The sequence below is a fragment of the Lissotriton vulgaris genome, chromosome 10, assembly GCF_964263255.1.
Source record: "Lissotriton vulgaris chromosome 10, aLisVul1.2, whole genome shotgun sequence".
In the NCBI taxonomy this organism is placed as follows: domain Eukaryota; kingdom Metazoa; phylum Chordata; class Amphibia; order Caudata; family Salamandridae; genus Lissotriton; species Lissotriton vulgaris.
In genome coordinates this window covers 322824278-322841717 of record NC_141698.1, presented here as the reverse complement: position 1 = coordinate 322841717, position 17440 = coordinate 322824278, and the positions used below count along the sequence as shown (strand labels likewise).

The 17440-nt window shown below is 45.1% G+C and overlaps 1 protein-coding gene across 6 annotated transcripts in view; it reads right to left on the bottom strand.

The window, feature by feature from the left end:
• The window catches only part of SEC22C (SEC22 homolog C, vesicle trafficking protein), a 205348-nt gene that overhangs the window by 31428 nt on the left and 156480 nt on the right, over positions 1–17440 (bottom strand). For all 6 annotated transcript variants that reach the window (XM_086941103.1, XM_086941100.1, XM_086941101.1 and 3 more), the window contains one exon: positions 16429–16494. In XM_086941103.1, coding sequence (XP_086797229.1) covers positions 16429–16494 — 66 coding nt within the window. The remainder of the gene's footprint in view (positions 1–16428; positions 16495–17440) is intronic.

The following is a 17440-nucleotide window of genomic DNA, read 5'->3' as shown; positions in this document are numbered from 1 at the left end:
TTGGGGAATAATAAACAAGTCACTCAAAGCCGCTATGGTCTCTGTAAATAGTGGTAAAGTCTTTTTACTAGTGGGGCTTAAGGCATCAAGCCTGGAATCCACCTCTAGCAGGATGGACCCGGCTTGTGCCATCCTTGCTTCGTCCGCTGAGACTCTTGCCCACTTCAGGCGCCTGCCGCAGTTTGAGGGAACGATTTCATGTGATGTTTTCCACTTATGGTCTGACATCTCTTGGGTCCCATCCTGCCAAGGAAAAGTAATGGATAGGGAAAGTGGGTTATGATCACTGTCACAAGACACAATGACCTCCATGTCTTGGTGGAAAGACCAAAGATTGTAATTGAGCATAATGAAATAGATTCTGGAAGATCGCCCCGTCCTGTTGTATGTATGAGCTCCCATAAGGTCCGATTTAGAGCGACCATTGGCTGGTCTCAGATTATGTTCCAAGCAAAGGGCGTTAATGTCTATCGCGCTTTGTGTCCATTTGGGGATCGGGTCAAGGGTTAGGATAGGGATACCTCTCCTTGAGTCCTCTTCAAAGGTATCCAGAATATCTTCCCTGGCCAATGGCTCAAAGCAGCAATTAAAATCGCCAGCAAGAAGGACATAAGAGTCAATGTTACAGGAAGCTAAATCGCTGCTTAGACCTGTTGAAGTTAAACGTGATGTCCCACCACTAGCACCCCTCAAGTAAATATTAAAGACTTCTAGATTCCTCCCTCCTTTACGATGTATTGTTATCCATTGGAGGTCAGGAGATTTAGTGGACCTTTGGGTAACACTTGACCTTAGAGCGATGCTGACCCAGATCAAAAGACCGCCCGACGGGCGACCTTTGGTGCCGAGTTGTTGAACGGCTGGAACAAAGTAGGTTGAGAAACCTACTCTGTGTCTGGGATCTTGGCACCAGGTTTCCTGTAGGAGGCAGATGCTGTAGGGTTCTAGGAAGGCAATCCATTCAGGACTATCAACATTGCGGGCAAGCCCAGCCACATTCCCGCTTAGGATCTTTATCAACGGCGCACCCGGGGTAAGCTGGTTGGGTGGAAAAGTAGATAAGGAAGAATTAGACACAGCCCCTCTAGAGATCCTTACATGAGGTTCAGACTGCTGGTGATTGGGAGCCGTGATTGTGCCGGTCAGCTTCCTCTCTGCTAAGACCATTTGGATTTGTGGTCGAGGAATCATGCTGGGTGGATCCAGCCGGTCTTCCAGACCTTGGAAGTCTGAAGTGTTTGGAACCATCATCCCTCCCTCAATAGCTAAACTATTTACAGGCCCTACTAAACCTACTAGAGGGTCAGAGGGTAAGGGTTTGGTTAGCCCTGGCGTAAGTGGTGATAATGGTTTTCCCAGTTGGTGTAGGGCATGCTGGCTAGAGAGTCAATCTACCTCTTCCAGGCCACCATATCTATTTGAAGTTGGGAGGCCATTCCAGTGTGGAAGAGTATGATTATGGTTATTGGAATGGCTCTTCCATGGTTGATGCTGCACCAATGTCCAGTCGTCCACCAAGGTGTGTCGGGGACGCGGTGGATAGAAAAAGGACAGCGGCCTGGGTATAACCGGGGACCCTTCACTACCAGGCCAGGAACAGATGAACTGTGCCGTATGTGGATCCTCAAAGGTCACCACTATACAGTCCCCAGGACTGGTTTTCTTTGATGGGCCCACCCAGGGAGTTCTTCGAACCATCAGGACTCTGCTTCTCCGGCCGTTAGGGATTGGTCTGTTTACATTAAGCCAATACATTATCTTGTTTTTCAGCGACCAATGATTCTCGTATTGGCCTGCGCCAATCTGGGGGACACCCGTTAATACTACCACATAGTCTTTGGCTTCTGGGGGAAGATCAATGTACCCCCCTCTAAAGTTGTCCTTTATGGGAGGGTCCTGTGCTTCGCTCGGGATGGGTTTAGGGTACGCGCCAGGTTTAGGCTTTCCTGTTTGAGGCTTAAGAGCCCGTTGGGGAGCCTTAGGTTTGGTGGTAGTGGAAATTTGGTCCACAGCCACGGTCCTCGGCTTAGGAACCGGCCGTATAGTGGCTGGGACTGGGGGCGGGACATTCTGGACTTGGGGGGTAGGGGTTAGTGGTATTGGGTCTGCTGCAGGATAGCCCTGGTTTTCAAGACTTCTGAAGCAGAGAGTGGCCAGGGCAATAATGCTCTTTTCCATCTCGAGCAAGTTGTTTTCTATTCTTGAGAGTCTGAGGTCAAGAGGGGACCCAAACCAGATCTATAAATTCCCTTTCATTCTTACCCAACCCTTCAGCCTGTGGGCCCTCGTCTTTTTGGATGGTGGTAGAGGAAATGGCATCTAACCCCACAGTCCCTCCCTCACTTGGGGGCTGCGACCTTGGGTTTTGCTCTAGTTTTGCGTTAGGTGGCAGTACTCTTGTCAAGGACAGATGTTGTGGGACCCCAATTTTCGCCTTTTTACGGGAGTAGGCAGAACGTGAACGGCGCTTTCTATTGCCACTAATGGTGATCGGGGATGCCTGGGGGTTAGAAATTGGATTCTGAGCGCAGGAAGCAACCAATAGATTAGCTTCATCTGCGTTAGGGTGATGCTCTACCGGTGAGGCGGGGATGGAGCAAATCGAGGTCCGATGGACATCAGCCTGTGTAATTACACATTGGGGGATGGTAGGGCGCTCCGGGGTAACCCTTTTTGGAGGGCGCAATTACTTGGGACAGTCTTCTAGCGGCTACCAATTCTAAAGAGACCCGGGTTTGAAGTTTAGATATTTCGTGATCGATAGCTATATTAGTACGGGTGATGAAGTCATCCATGGGGCCACTGATTTGCGGGCCAACCTTGGAGGCCTTACTCCGTGTTACCCTGGTACTCATGTCTTTTAGGACAAGGGGTAATCGCCTATCAAACAGCCAGAGTGGGATAATAATAGAAACTGTTTGACGGATGTATACTTAATGAAGGGAGCGTGAAAATGGCGAAAGAGGGTGGGCCAGTCCAGTCCGCTCAGTCCTCGAACGGCCTCAAACGGCCCGCTCTTAGCCCGGTCTTCGCCCGTGCTGCGTCCCGCGCTGCAGGAGTCTAATGATGTAATATAGGGGACGTGAAGGGCGGGGGGCGGGCCAGCGGGGAGAGCGGACCGGATGCTGTGTCCGTGGTCTCGCAGGGACTCCTGGTCGCTGGAGTCCCCGCACGCTCGCAGCCCCGCCGAGCCTCTGACCCTTACCACTGCCTTCCTCCCTGTAGCCGGTTGAAGATGCACGGCGCACTCCCGTGCGACGCGGCAACCGCGAAGCGGGTGCGGCGAGGAGTTGGTTCAAATGTGGCCTCAATAGACGGCAAAGTCTTTCAGCAGCCTTTTGTCCAACAAGGTGATCGGACCGGATGCTGTGTCCGTGGTCTCGCAGGGACTCCTGGTCGCTGGAGTCCCCGCACGCTCGCAGCCCCGCCGAGCCTCTGACCCTTACCTCTGCCTTCCTCCCTGTAGCCGGTTGAAGATGCACGGCGCACTCCCGTGCGACGCGGCACCCGCGAAGCGGTGCGGCGAGGAGTTGGTTCGAATGTGGCCTCAATAGACGGCAAAGTCTTTCAGCAGCCTTTTGTCCAACAAGGTGATTGCCCCAACAGGTGAAGGTAGGAGATGGCTTTAGTAACGCTAGGAAGGCGGGGGCGGGCCAGCGGGGAGAGCGGACCGGATGCTGTGTCCGTGGTCTTGCAGGGACTCCTGGTCGCTGGAGTCCCCGCACGCTCGCAGCCCCGCCGAGCCTCTGACCCTTACCTCTGCCTTCCTCCCTGTAGCCGGTTGAAGATGCACGGCGCACTCCCGTGCGACGCGGCAACCGCGAAGCGGGTGCGGCGAGGAGTTGGTTCAAATGTGGCCTCAATAGACGGCAAAGTCTTTCAGCAGCCTTTTGTCCAACAAGGTGATTGCCCCAACAGGTGAAGGTAGGAGATGGCTTTAGTAACGCTAGGAAGGCGGGGGGCGGGCCAGCGGGGAGAGCGGACCGGATGCTGTGTCCGTGGTCTCGCAGGGACTCCTGGTCGCTGGAGTCCCCGCACGCTCGCAGCCCCGCCGAGCCTCTGACCCTTACCTCTGCCTTCCTCCCTGTAGCCGGTTAAAGATGCACGGCGCACTCCCGTGCGACGCGGCACCCGCGAAGCGGTGCGGCGAGGAGTTGGTTCGAATGTGGCCTCAATAGACGGCAAAGTCTTTCAGCAGCCTTTTGTCCAACAAGGTGATTGCCCCAACAGGTGAAGGTAGGAGATGGCTTTAGTAACGCTAGGAAGGCGGGGGGCGGGCCAGCGGGGAGAGCGGACCGGATGCTGTGTCCGTGGTCTCGCAGGGACTCCTGGTCGCTGGAGTCCCCGCACGCTCGCAGCCCCGCCGAGCCTCTGACCCTTACCTCTGCCTTCCTCCCTGTAGCCGGTTGAAGATGCACGGCGCACTCCCGTGCGACGCGGCAACCGCGAAGCGGGTGCGGCGAGGAGTTGGTTCAAATGTGGCCTCAATAGACGGCAAAGTCTTTCAGCAGCCTTTTGTCCAACAAGGTGATTGCCCCAACAGATGAAGGTAGGAGATGGCTTTAGTAACGCTAGGAAGGCGGGGGGCGGGCCAGCGAGGAGAGCGGACCAGATGCTGTGTCCGTGGTCTCGCAGGGACTCCTGGTCGCTGGAGTCCCCGCACGCTCGCAGCCCCGCCGAGCCTCTGACCCTTACCTCTGCCTTCCTCCCTGTAGCCGGTTGAAGATGCACGGCGCACTCCCGTGCGACGCGGCACCCGCGAAGCGGGTGCGGCGAGGAGTTGGTTCGAATGTGGCCTCAATAGACGGCAAAGTCTTTCAGCAGCCTTTTGTCCAACAAGGTGATTGCCTACTTCTTGTGTGTATAATTTGGCATTCTCACTAAATGCATAATATCGCATACTTGGCCATTATGTGGTCAATGCAAGGATTGTGCACACTCACAAATGAGCTATCAGCCAATTATATCATAGCACACTTCCCAATGAGTAAGAAACCCATTACCTCACTGGTTCTTACTGCAGCCTCTCTTACTGGAGTAGAGGACTGGCTTCCTACCAGACCATCAAGTACATGGAAGAAATTCTAAGCCTACAACACTAACACACGCTTTCATGCACACTTGCTGGGAGATAGCCCTATACATATTTTTATACTACTTCCCAAACCAAAATTGTTTTTTAAGGATTTTTCCTAGATTCTCCAGCCGCAGGGATAAATTACCAATAATGGAGGTGAAATTGAAGGTGTTTCCCACCAGCCTGGGTATCACTCTGCAAAGGGGCTTTTACTCCTTGGACCATTATGGACAAGTACTGAAATCTGTGAGCCAGGTTAAAGCACCAGTAGCAACCAGGAGCTACTTGGTGCATAATCCAGAGGAAAGATATATGTGGTAGACTAAGCCCCCAGATGTAGATGCTGGACATATTTTGGATAGTTTCAATCTTGTTGTCGGATGATTGACCCTCCTCTAGAAATCACTGCATTTAATTTCAAAATAGCTGCTAGATAAGATAAAGAACATGAACATCTATTTCTCTGAGCTCCCCTACCATCTGGTCAACGTTATCAGAAAATGTCTTGTGCATTATTTTCCCTATATAGTATTTCCTCTGAAATTATGGAGGCAATTATTAATTAAGTTATTTGGCCTTTTCTCCCTGTCTCTTTATCTTTGGTGCCCTAAGCACAGTGAGCAATCAGCACAGCATCTTGCCTTCGAAGAAGCAGCAGCTTCCACCTTTCTCTTCTGTTTCTGCATCTGACACGTCATTTCTTCCAGCTAATCCTGAAAAAAGATATCTTCTCAATTATAAAGTTCAAATGACTGGCAGAAAATGTGGGTCATAACAATCAATCACAAGGTGCTCTTCCTGTGAATTCAAGTTCCATGGCCAACCAGAGCAGGTCACATCTCTGCAGACATGTTCATGTGCTGCCTGCATTGAATGAGGAGGATTCACAAATGGGCAGTGGAATGTGCACTGCAAAGTCTCACTACATGCATTCAAAAGGTGGTATTTTCAGTTTTTGTTTGGTTGAATGGTACTTTTAATAGTACAGAGCATTCAATCAATTGATACCCGTGTACAATCTCACCATAGTTTAGACAAAGGTAAATAGAAGAAGGGTGTACTGGTGCAAATGTGTCTTGGTGCACTGCCATTCATGACCATTTTTGAATACACTAACTATGCAAAATCCTTGAAGAGGACGAAGAAAATCCACAAACCAATAACAAACTTGAGTAGATGTTACTATCACCTAGTTTGGCGTTTCAGCATGATTAGTTATTTGTGTCTTTGCTCAATTACTGCACACCTGGTGTATAGGTGTTTTTTGTTTATATGTGAAGTGTATAACTTCTCCTAAAGGGAAAGAGAGAGTTAGAAACTTGTGGTTTTTGTATTCTATGTATGTGACATTATTTTACAGTCTTTAGAGTGGTCGAATAGCCGACTGGGCCTCCAAAATCTCTAAATAAGCACCCCACTGATGTCGTGACCCGACAGTGTGGGCGACTGACAGTAGGGCATTAGGACCCTGTGGGTCCTCAGGCAGAGTGACCAGGTCACCAGACACCAGATCCGGTGACGACACAGGAAAGGGGACAGACGATGACCAGGGGACGGACGAGGACGGATGTGCTGACCAGCAGCTGCACGAGGTGCTGCCCAGCAGTAACAAGAAATGCAAATAAAGAAATATCGGACTAACCTGCGTCCTGCGTTCATTACACCTCCCGGCGCATACGAAGAACACGACAACTGGCGACGAAGGACGGTGACGACTCCACACGCATGAGGATCGCGTCGTGTGAAAGAAGAGATCGCCGACAACAAGGAGCTACACGGGAGCCCACCCCGATCAGCGTCCACCTAGGAAAACGACACAGCGCAGTAAGGAGTACCGGGAAGCAGCGCCAATGCCGGGCAAGAAGAGTGAAACTCTCGCGTTTGAAACTTGAAGAGCGAAGTCTCGCGAGAGGCGAAAATCTCGGCGGCCATTTTAGGGACAGGCAAATGCAGCCAATAGGAACGACAGGGCAACGCGGCGGCCATCTTAGAGTCAGGAAAAGCGAGATTTCGATCGCGAAATCTCGCGGGAACAAGGGCGGCCATCTTAAGTGGGACATTAAAGGAAAACAGCAATAGGAGCCACAGTACAACCATTTTAAGGGCAGACAACCCGAAAAACACAGCAAACAAAGAGAAATAAAGAAATAAAAAAGGGACAAGGACAGAGAAAGACCCCCACAACAAGAAATACAACAAAATAAAGAATGGAATAAGAAGAGAGAACAACAAGAACATTACAAAACAAACTGAGACAAATATATATATATATATATATATATATATATATATATATATATATATATATATATATATATATATATATATATATATATATATATATATATATATATATATATATATAACAAACACAATTGCCGGAAACAAAGAGAAAGGACACAAAGAAAATAAAAGGAAAACAAGGAGGTACAATGGACACAAAAGAACCGGAAGGGGACACTAAAGGATGTCTAAGAAAGACAAAAGGAAGTCAAGGGAACAAGCCCGGATAACAAAGAGAAAATAAAGAGCAAAGAAGAGAAGACAAAGAAATAATACAAGTGCACACAAGGAAAAAGAAGAGAATATAAGGTAAAAGGACTAAGAAAGCCCAGAAGAGGCGAAATAAAATATAAGGAAAAAGGACTAAGAAAGCCCAGAAGAGGCGAAATAAAGTAAAACAAAGGAAGGAAAAGGGACAAAAGATCACAAAGAGAAAATGAGAATATAAGGAAAAAGGACTAAGAAAGCCCAGAAGAGGCGAAATAAAATATAAGGAAAAAGGACTAAGAAAGCCGAGAAGAGGCGAAATAAAGTAAAACAAAGGAAGAAATTAAGGGCCAAAAAAGAGCAAAAGGACTAAGACAAATGACAGAAAGTACGAAGAGTCAGTGAACAAGCACTAGAAATAGAAAAGAAGAACATAAAAGGAAAGGAGAAGAGGAAAGTAACATGGGTGAAACGAGACCAAGTACACAATACCGCAGAGAAAAAGACAATTAAAAGAAAAAGGAGTCCGTGACCATAGAGGCGGGGCCCCACAAAGCGAGGCTTGTGCTCGACAGCGGCGCCTCAAACATCTCAAGAGAATATCAGAAACAAATAAGAGGACGAGGAAAGCTGAAGGGGAGGAAATCACTACTGAGTCAAGAAATCATCGAGCCGGTAGACGGACCGACAGCCTGGGTAACACCAATGGTAGATCACCTAGAGTACTTCGATCCAACACTAGGCACGAAGATCACAGCAGATGCCGGCCCAGCAGGATTAGCGATAATAACCCAATACAAAGCAGAAAAGGAATCCCCAAGATCACCAATATTGACGGACCACCAAGCACTAAAATGATTTATGGCAACAAAAAAGAAAATGTACAACCAAGGACAGAAAGGTGGGGAAGAACGTTGATGGACTACGAATTGAAAATAATTAACAAGCATGAAAGAGAACAAAATCTAGCTGACTACATGTCCAGACATCCACGGCCATACAAAAAAGACGCAAGCATAAGGGCGGAAGATCACCTAAAAGACATCATAGAGAACAACGCACCGATACCAGCAACAATGTCAGAACTAGAACAAGAGACAAAAAGAGACACCACCATGCTAGAGATCCAGAAAGTGTCGAGGCAACAAAGATGGAGACACACAAACAACAACAGCCTCACGGATCAAGGAGTCAGCAGAGAAGAACTATCAACGCTCGAGACAATAAGTCAAGAACTGTTAGAAGCAGAGAAAGGCATCTTGATGAAGGAGGCACGGAGAGTAACATCATACAGACTGAGCAAGACGAGAAACAGCTCACATTTAGAGGAGCACGAGAGGACTTTGGCGCAGGAGAAACAGCAGCAAAAAGAAAGGACAAAGACATACAATGAGTAGACCGGACAGGCGCCACCAAAGAAAATCAAGGCAAGAGGCACCGCATGGCCAGGACCAAAGGTGGTGAGACAGAAACAATATCGATAATAAGACAACAGGTTCTCCAAAGATTCACTGGCGATGACGAAAGTGAAAGGATCGATGATAACGGCTGCCTCCGACCGACAACGAATAACAAGAAACAGATAGCTTTTCAAGGAGCTGAAGGCGGAGGAAGAAGAAATGGCAGCGACAACTGCAGCCACATGGAAGGAGGAAGATAGAGGACAAGGAAGCGATGGAGACACTAGATCACGAAGGACATGCAGTAAACAACAGAGACTCATTGAAGAGATGTAGAATGACAAGTACTTTCTCTCTCTCTCTCTCTCTCTCTCTCTCTCTCTCTCTCTCTCTCTCTCTCTCTCTCTCTCTCTTGTTTCGTTCACCTCCATCAATATAACTGTGAATGAGGACTATGGTAAATGTGTCACGAACATTTGTTTGCAACAAGGGGGGAGATGTCGTGACCAGACACTGTGGGCGACTGACAGTAGGGCATTAGGACCCTGTGGGTCCTCAGGCAGAGTGACCAGGTCACCGGACACCAGATCCGGTGACGACACAGGAAAGGGGACAGACGATGACCAGGGGACGGACAAGGATGGATGTGCTGACCAGCAGCTGCACGAGGTGCTGCCCAGCAGTAACAAGAAATGCAAATAAAGAAATATCGGACTAACCTGCGTCCTGTGTTCATTACACCTCCCGGCGCATACGAAGAACACGACAACTTATGCAATCGGCCTTCCTCAGTTCATCTGTTTCGAGTGACCGACAATACGGCAATTTCTGCAAATGCCCATTACAATAAGTCCCTCAATTCGTTTTAAATCAGAGGTAGTCTTCCAGAACATAGCAATGCATATTTGTGCTAGAATTAGTGCCAAGTTAAAGAGGAAACCTACATATTTGGATGATTTTAGACGGGCCACCCACCCCAAGAAACAAGCTGCAGTGTCTTTTGGTATTAGCCTCCCCGTCACTTCAATAAGAACCTTAAGCACTTCATCCTAGTAAGGGGATATGTCTGGGCACCTCCATACCATGTGTACACAATGTGCCTCTTCTACCTCACATCTCTGACATTTGCTTGAGGGTTTGGGTACATATGATCTGTGTGTTTCAGCGTCAAGTAAGTATGATGTACATAATTGCATTGAGTATAATAGAACCTGGAGTATCTAGAAACCGATTTAGCGTACTCTTGGCATTTTGTTTATTGCATCTCAGGGATCCCAGTGATCATTTCTTTTAATATTCCATTTTCTTAATGGTAGCTTATAGGAGCATTGAATATAAGAAGGTGACAGCCCTTCTCTGTGTGCTCTGTGTTAATATTGTCTGGAGTGGGTGCATAGCAGTAGGTGTGCTTCCTCCCATGTCCCAAGTATCTTTTACTTGCCTCACCAACGCGCTATATACCAAAAATTGCACCTGGCCAACCTTATAGGTTTCCCTCAAATCCTTACGGGTCTCCCCATATCCTATTGTCAAGGCAGGTGTCTATTTTGGAATAAGGTTAACCCTTTGTAGTCATGTCAAGTATTGTTGTATGCCATCGTTTTTTTGGAATCACATTTTCACCACGAGGAAACACTTTGAGCCCAACTTGTGGTGAAAGAGTCCAAAAATTGGCAGAGTCACTTCAAAAGTTTGATTAGAGGAGCTGTGATTCGCTAATTCTTTGGGGAAACCCCTGCAAACTATCAGTCGATACTCAAAAGGGGATTCTAGAACTTTAAGTGCAATGTCTGTATAATATTTTGGAAGTCCATTAAAGGAATGCTCAAGTCTCAAGAGACAGTGAGAGATTATCCCAAGAGGTCTGCTGGAAGATCATTTACAGAAGGCTTTAACGGCTAGAGCAGCCGACTCTGAAGCTGGGAAACCAGGTTCGAGTCAGGCGGGAGGCTCAAACACCCTGTGATAGTGGGCAAATCACTTAATCTCTCCATGCCTAAAAGTGAATGTGTCCATCTGTAATGCAACTGGTGCTCATGTCAAGTGCTCTGATACTTCAAGTCAAGTTTGCGCTGTATAAAACTGCAAAAACAAAAATCCATAAGGAGCAATGATTAAAAAACTCAGTAAGAGGTCATATCAAGGCATGGGAGTGTTTAGTCCTTTGACACGAACGCAGGAATTAAGAAATTGTGCTAAGATTATTCTGAATGTTTGGGTGTCCTTTGGATGTCAACTCTTCCCCTCCATTCCCCATCGCTTGGAGATAAGTTAAGTGCAGATTCTCAGCTAGTTCAAGTTCAGAGATTTGTATAGCGCACTACTCACCCAGAGGGTCTCAAGGCGCTTGTGGGAGGGGGGTGCTTTACTTATCGAATATCCAAGTTTTTAGTTGCTTTCTGAAGGTGGGTCTTTGTAAGGCGGAGGTGGGTGGGGAGAGAATTCCAGGTTTTGGCCGCTAGGTAGGAGAAGGATCATCCCCCCATGGTGGATTTATGTATGCGCGGAATAGCGGCGAGGGCTTGATTGGACGATCGTAATTGGCGGGGGGAGGGGTTTAGAAGGACAGTCGCGTGTTGAGGCATTCGGGTCCTTGGTCGTAGAGGGCTTTGAGTGCGTGGGTGAGGAGGCGGAACGTTATTCTCTTGTTAACGGGGAGCCAATGGAGGTCTTTCAGGTGTAAAGAAATGTGAGCTTGCTGAGGGATGTCCAATATGAGTCTGGCTGAGGCGTTTTGGATTCGTTGGAGTTTTTTCTGTAGTTTGGCTGTGGTTCCGGTGTAGATGGTGTTTCTGTAATCCAGTCGGCTGGTGACCAGTGCGTGAGTGACTGTCTTTCTTGTTTCGGTGGGGATCCAACGGAAGATTTTTTTGAGCATGCGGAGGATGTTGAAGCAAGATGATGAGGCGGCGTTGGCTTGTCTGGTCATCGAGAGGGAGGAGTCCAGGATGAAGCCCAGGTTACGTGCGTGATCCGTAGGACAACACAACTTTAAATGAGGTAGGATTCAACAAATCTCACTAGTTTAAATGCAAATATCTAGACTATCAAGAGGAAGTCCTCTCTTCGACAGAATCTATCCCTGACGTCCCATTTCTAACTCACTCCCCTGCATTTTGTCATGGCTCACCATCTCAAGGCTGCTACTCCAGGGTAGGACAGCGAGTGGTTGCTTTCTTATCCTTGTAAGTAACTATCTGGCCCAACATCACAAACCAAGCCTTAAAAATGTGCACTGGCTCACTGTTAGAAAGGTGTAAGAGCCTAATCTTGATTCGTAAATTAATACAAAATACTTCACTTCAATACCTTCCAATCTGCTTCACTATCCAGCAGACCATCCAAACTCAACCTTGCTCATAGAAGCTTCTTGGTTTATCCTGTCACACATTGACCACTTTTACTTGAACAACAGGGCTTCATCAAATCTAGTAATATCTTCCATATATCCATCTATGAATCTGGCAGTACTGATGTAGCAATTTACGAGTAGATACTGTTAACAAGGCAAGAAGAGAGGGAGAGAAGGCTTATTGACTAGGGATGAGGGAAGTTTCTCTAGGAAGCTTTTTCAAATATTGATAAAATTAGATATTTGTGGCCTACTTTAAATTGATCTATACATAAAGACTTAACAGTTGCTTAGAATAGCACTAAGTTAAAAGCTCACCTCTGAAATATGAAATGATTTGCAGGTCACAAGCTGAAATCCTGGCAATGTGGACTCTGCCTTCCATAATCGCAAGGGCAGTAAATTGAGGACAATTCAATCGAATTGATTAATAGTATGACCTGTTATTTACAGTGATTAGAAATGGCAGAAGTGTGCTACAAAGAGCTTTATCAAAAGCAAGCAATTATCATTAGTATTAAATTACCACTCAATATCGTTTATTTTTAAGGCACGAGGCAGGCAGGGATCTTGGATCTCACCATTCCCTGTGCTGCAGTATGCAAGACTTTTGCAGAAGGTATTCACAAACCCCACATTTCATAGCACAGCAATAATCAGAAAGTGCTCACTCTGTGATTGCAATTTTAATAGGGACAATTATTTGGTAGTGTAAGCACTGGGAACTTGGGAAAATCTTCAGCCTACCTAGCAGGAAAAAAAACAATGATGGTTTAGGATATTCAGAAGCGGAAGTTTTGAACAAATTTCTATGTAGCAATTTTTTTTCTCTTTCTTAACAGTTTGCATGAAAGATGGCATCTTCTAAAAAAAGATTGCGTAATGTTGTTCTTACAAATATAGGAAAAGTATTTGTGGAACAGTTGTACAAAAGAGATAGCTTTATGCAAATGTTGCATATCATTAGTGACCTTGCTCTTCAAAAACTGTAACCTTCAACATCAGATTTTTTTAAAAAAAACAATGCTTTGCCTTTTAAAGTTTTTTTTTTATAACTTAAGGATATCTGTTAATTTCTGAATTACCTTTAACCATCCAATGTACAGAGGTATGGGGTAATCCATTTCTATGGAGACTTTGTATGAATCGAAAGAAGAAGAAGCATTATGCAGTCGGGTACAAATCAGACGGTCGGGTTTATATTTTTATGAGAGTTACTGTACAAAAATGTTGCAGTGGAAAATCATGTTTTTTAGGATATGTGCAATATGGAGAAAGTTTGTGAGTCACAGTCCCTGGTCAAGGTAACAGTGGTATACAAAGGAAATCATTTGAAAATACTTGTTTTCTAAGGGATATGGTTAGATATCTATATACCATAATACGATTGCAAAATCTATAAGTGAAAAGAAAAAATGGGGACTACAAAAGGATACAAATCTCTATATGAGAAATCTCTTTAATTGATTAACAAATACTTGTCAAATTATACGAAAACACAAGATCCGTGGGTATTAGCATATATTATAAACCTTTGCCCAATTAGATTTTTTTTACATTTGTTTTACAATAGGTGTTTGATTGTTACTTCAGTAACTGAAAAAAATTGGGTGGATGAAAATTCATCAATAAAAGGAGGTGGGGAATTAAATTATATATGAAACCATGCCGTTTTCAAGGTGATGAAAGCTCGCAGATTGTATGTAGCTTTTATGAGGCTAATTTTAAAAAACACAAGTTTCATTCTTAGACTTTAACAAAGTAGTTTTTAGAAGTTAATGATAAAAATAAATCTGGAAATGGTAAGATGGTTGGGGAACTAATATTTCTAGGTCACTTTGCTATTTCACTTGCTAAAGAATAACCATCTACTGACATTGGGCAACAATTTACGACAATCAGGTAAATTTGATTTACGATGGTAAAAAGCTTTTATGATTTTAAAATCTTTATACACAATGAAGAGAAGCATTTTTATTTGTTTTATCTTCACACCTTAAACCTGGGTTATCTGGAAATGTTTTTGTACAATTTTTATGATAAAAATGCAATGTGTAAAAATAAAAACATGAGCAAAAAGTAAAATCCTTATTGCTCCCCCTCCATTCAAGCCTGCCTCTTTCTGTCATCTAGAGATTGGCTCTCCAAAGTGCAAACAGTTGTAACTCTCACTTAACTACTTCTAGACATTTTGACTCTTTTAACCCTTAAAATAACTTGAAAACATGTTTAATTGTGAAGAGGTTTGCCGAATTATATTTCTATTTGTTGGTGTCTTGAGATTTTGCTGACTTGCAGGCTTACGAATAATTTAAATCAAATAGATAATCATTATTTACTGTTCAAATACTTAGCTACATATTTTTTGGAATAGTTGAGACCTAGGGCCAGATGTAGGTAAATTTCATTTACCGATTCTAAAATACAGAATTTTACCGATTCGGTATTTTAGAATGAGTAAATGGTAAGTAGGTATTCATTCGGTAATTTTTACTGAACCGGTAAAATCCGGTCTTTACCGATTCTGTATTACCCATTCATTCATGTGGGCCTGGAGGCCCATAGGAATGAATGTGAATTACCGAATCGGTAAATACTGAATCGGTAAGAGAGGGAAGACCTACAAGGGTGGCAGGGTGTCTTATTGACACCCTGCTGCACCCTGAATAGTGCATGGGCGCACATGTGGTACACATACATGAAGGGCATGTATGTCTGCCACATGGCACTGTTAAAAAAGCACAAAATTGCTTTTTTAACGGTTTTCGTTATTTACCACCAAGTTGTAGTTGGTGGTAAATAACGAATCCGTACAAGTGGAATGCACTCACTTGAGTGCTTCCTACATTAAGGATTCGGTACTTTACCGAATCGGTATTTAAGAATTCGGTAATTTACCGATTCCTTAAATTACCTATTCGGTAAATTACTGAATCCTTAAATTAGGCCCCTACATCTCAAATGCCTAATACCGGTCGGTAACTGCCAACATTCGGTAATTTCGGTCTTTACCGACCGGTGGCCCTGACAGAGGACGCCGTTCTGAGTGCCACCAGGTTTAAGAGTGTACTTACGGCCGTGGCTAACTGGATGACGCTTAACTATTTGCAGCTTAATGCAAGTAAGACGGAGGTTCTATTAGTGGGGAAAAACGCGTCTGCGTGGGAAGAAAAATGGCGGCCAAATACCCATGGGAACCTCCCCGACCCAAAAACAGAAGTAAAAAATCTTGGGGTCTGGATAGACTCCTCTCTCAGTTTTAGCACTCATACCAAGAAAACGGCAGCCACATGTTTTGGGATCCTACAGAAACTCAAACCTATTTCAAAATTCTTTGACCCTCCCACCCGCTAGCTCATAGTGCAATATACTATTCTCTCTCGCTTAGATTATGCGAGCTCCTTGCTGCTAGGGGCAAACCAGGCAGAGATTAGAAGAATGAAGCGAGTGCAAAATGCGGCAGCAAGAATCTTGGTAGGTCTCCCTCGCTTTCATCTGGTGGCGAGTACCTTGAGTAAACTCCACTGGCTGCCAGTGGCTAATCGGATCCAATTAAGGTTCGTTACTCACCCCCTATGTTCCCCAACGATCTCTGCGGTCAGAAGGCCAGAACCTGGTAGCGGTTCCTCGCGTGAAACGCTCTAGGATGGGCGGCCGTTCCTTCCGCTACATGGCTGCTAAATTATGGAACGCCTTGCCGTCCCAGTTACGTGGACTAAATGATGTCTTGACTTTCAGGAAAGCCATTAAGACTTACCTTTTTCCCCTAGATTAGATCCTATAGCTTGTTATGTTAGGGCCTGCCGTGCTGGGTAGAGGCAGTTGCCCTCCTTGCTGTTTTGACAAGCGCTGGGACACCCCTTGGCTTGGGCAGCTGAGCGCTATATAAAAATATGTAACATAACATATTAGGCTTCCTACATCTGGCCCTAAGTTCTTTACAAAACATCTTTTGTTTGTTGTTGCCAAGTTCCTTGTCTGACATGGGGTTCTTTACCTCACATATTTCAGTGTGCACCAAGACGTAACATAATCCAAGTACGAAAACATAACCTGCTAAAATATACTGTCATAATACACACTTCCACATGCAATTAAAATAAACTCACCTGGAAAATACAAGCTATAAAACATGTGAGAAAAGCAGTCACGGTCCCGACATTCTCGAAATCCTCCTAGAAAGAAATAACAAAGACAACCATATGCGGAGTGAAGTGTATAAACATAATTTGTAAGAATACTGTACTTGTATTTCACCCATCATGGGTTGCATGCAGTTCTGTGGCACATAAAATATTCATAACTATAAACTGTTCTCCAGATAATATACAAATTGGCATGCTTATATTACCTACCATCGTCAGGGGAGGGTATTTGAGTACTAACCTTTTAAGCACATTTCTATTATTAAGTGTATACATATTGTTTAGGAATTTATTATGGTTTCAACATGCATACATACAGTCCTGTGGACAGCAGCAGTTGTGTTCCCTTTTGGATCAAGGTTATATAGTACCTCAGTCTATCTGAAATAAGCTGTGTGAGTAGTATGTAAAATATACACACTGTATAGCCATTGTTACCTGCAAGAGAGGGGTGGTTTCTCCATTAGGGCCAGGGGCGCTCAGTTGCTCCATGACGTTGATGCCGTCAGAAGTGTTTGGAAACCTCAGATGACACATTCTATTGGAGAAACACTGCTGGGATTCCACGCAATATGGCTCCGACATATTTAAAACAGGATGTACAATTTCCTATTTAACACCCGAGATAGGTTTGTTTGCCTGTCGTCTCCTCTAGCTGCCGCGAGATGGCGCCAGACTGCAACAATTTGGTCTTAATTGCTTTTTGGTTATAAAAGACTTCATGGCGAAATTAATTTCATTTACAAGCAGTAAAAATGATTACTTACATTTGTTAAACATTTGAGATTTTCTGCATCTGTCCATCAGCATTCGAATCACTTGGTTGCTTCTTAGCTTTTTGGAATCCCTGTTTTTGAATATATGCTCTAAAGGACGTTCGAGTCTGGGCTTTCCTAGGGGTGTGGGAGGAAAAATGAACGCCGTGCTTATATTTTGAGATAGGTCTTCGATTCAAAGACAGAGCCTGCAACCCAGA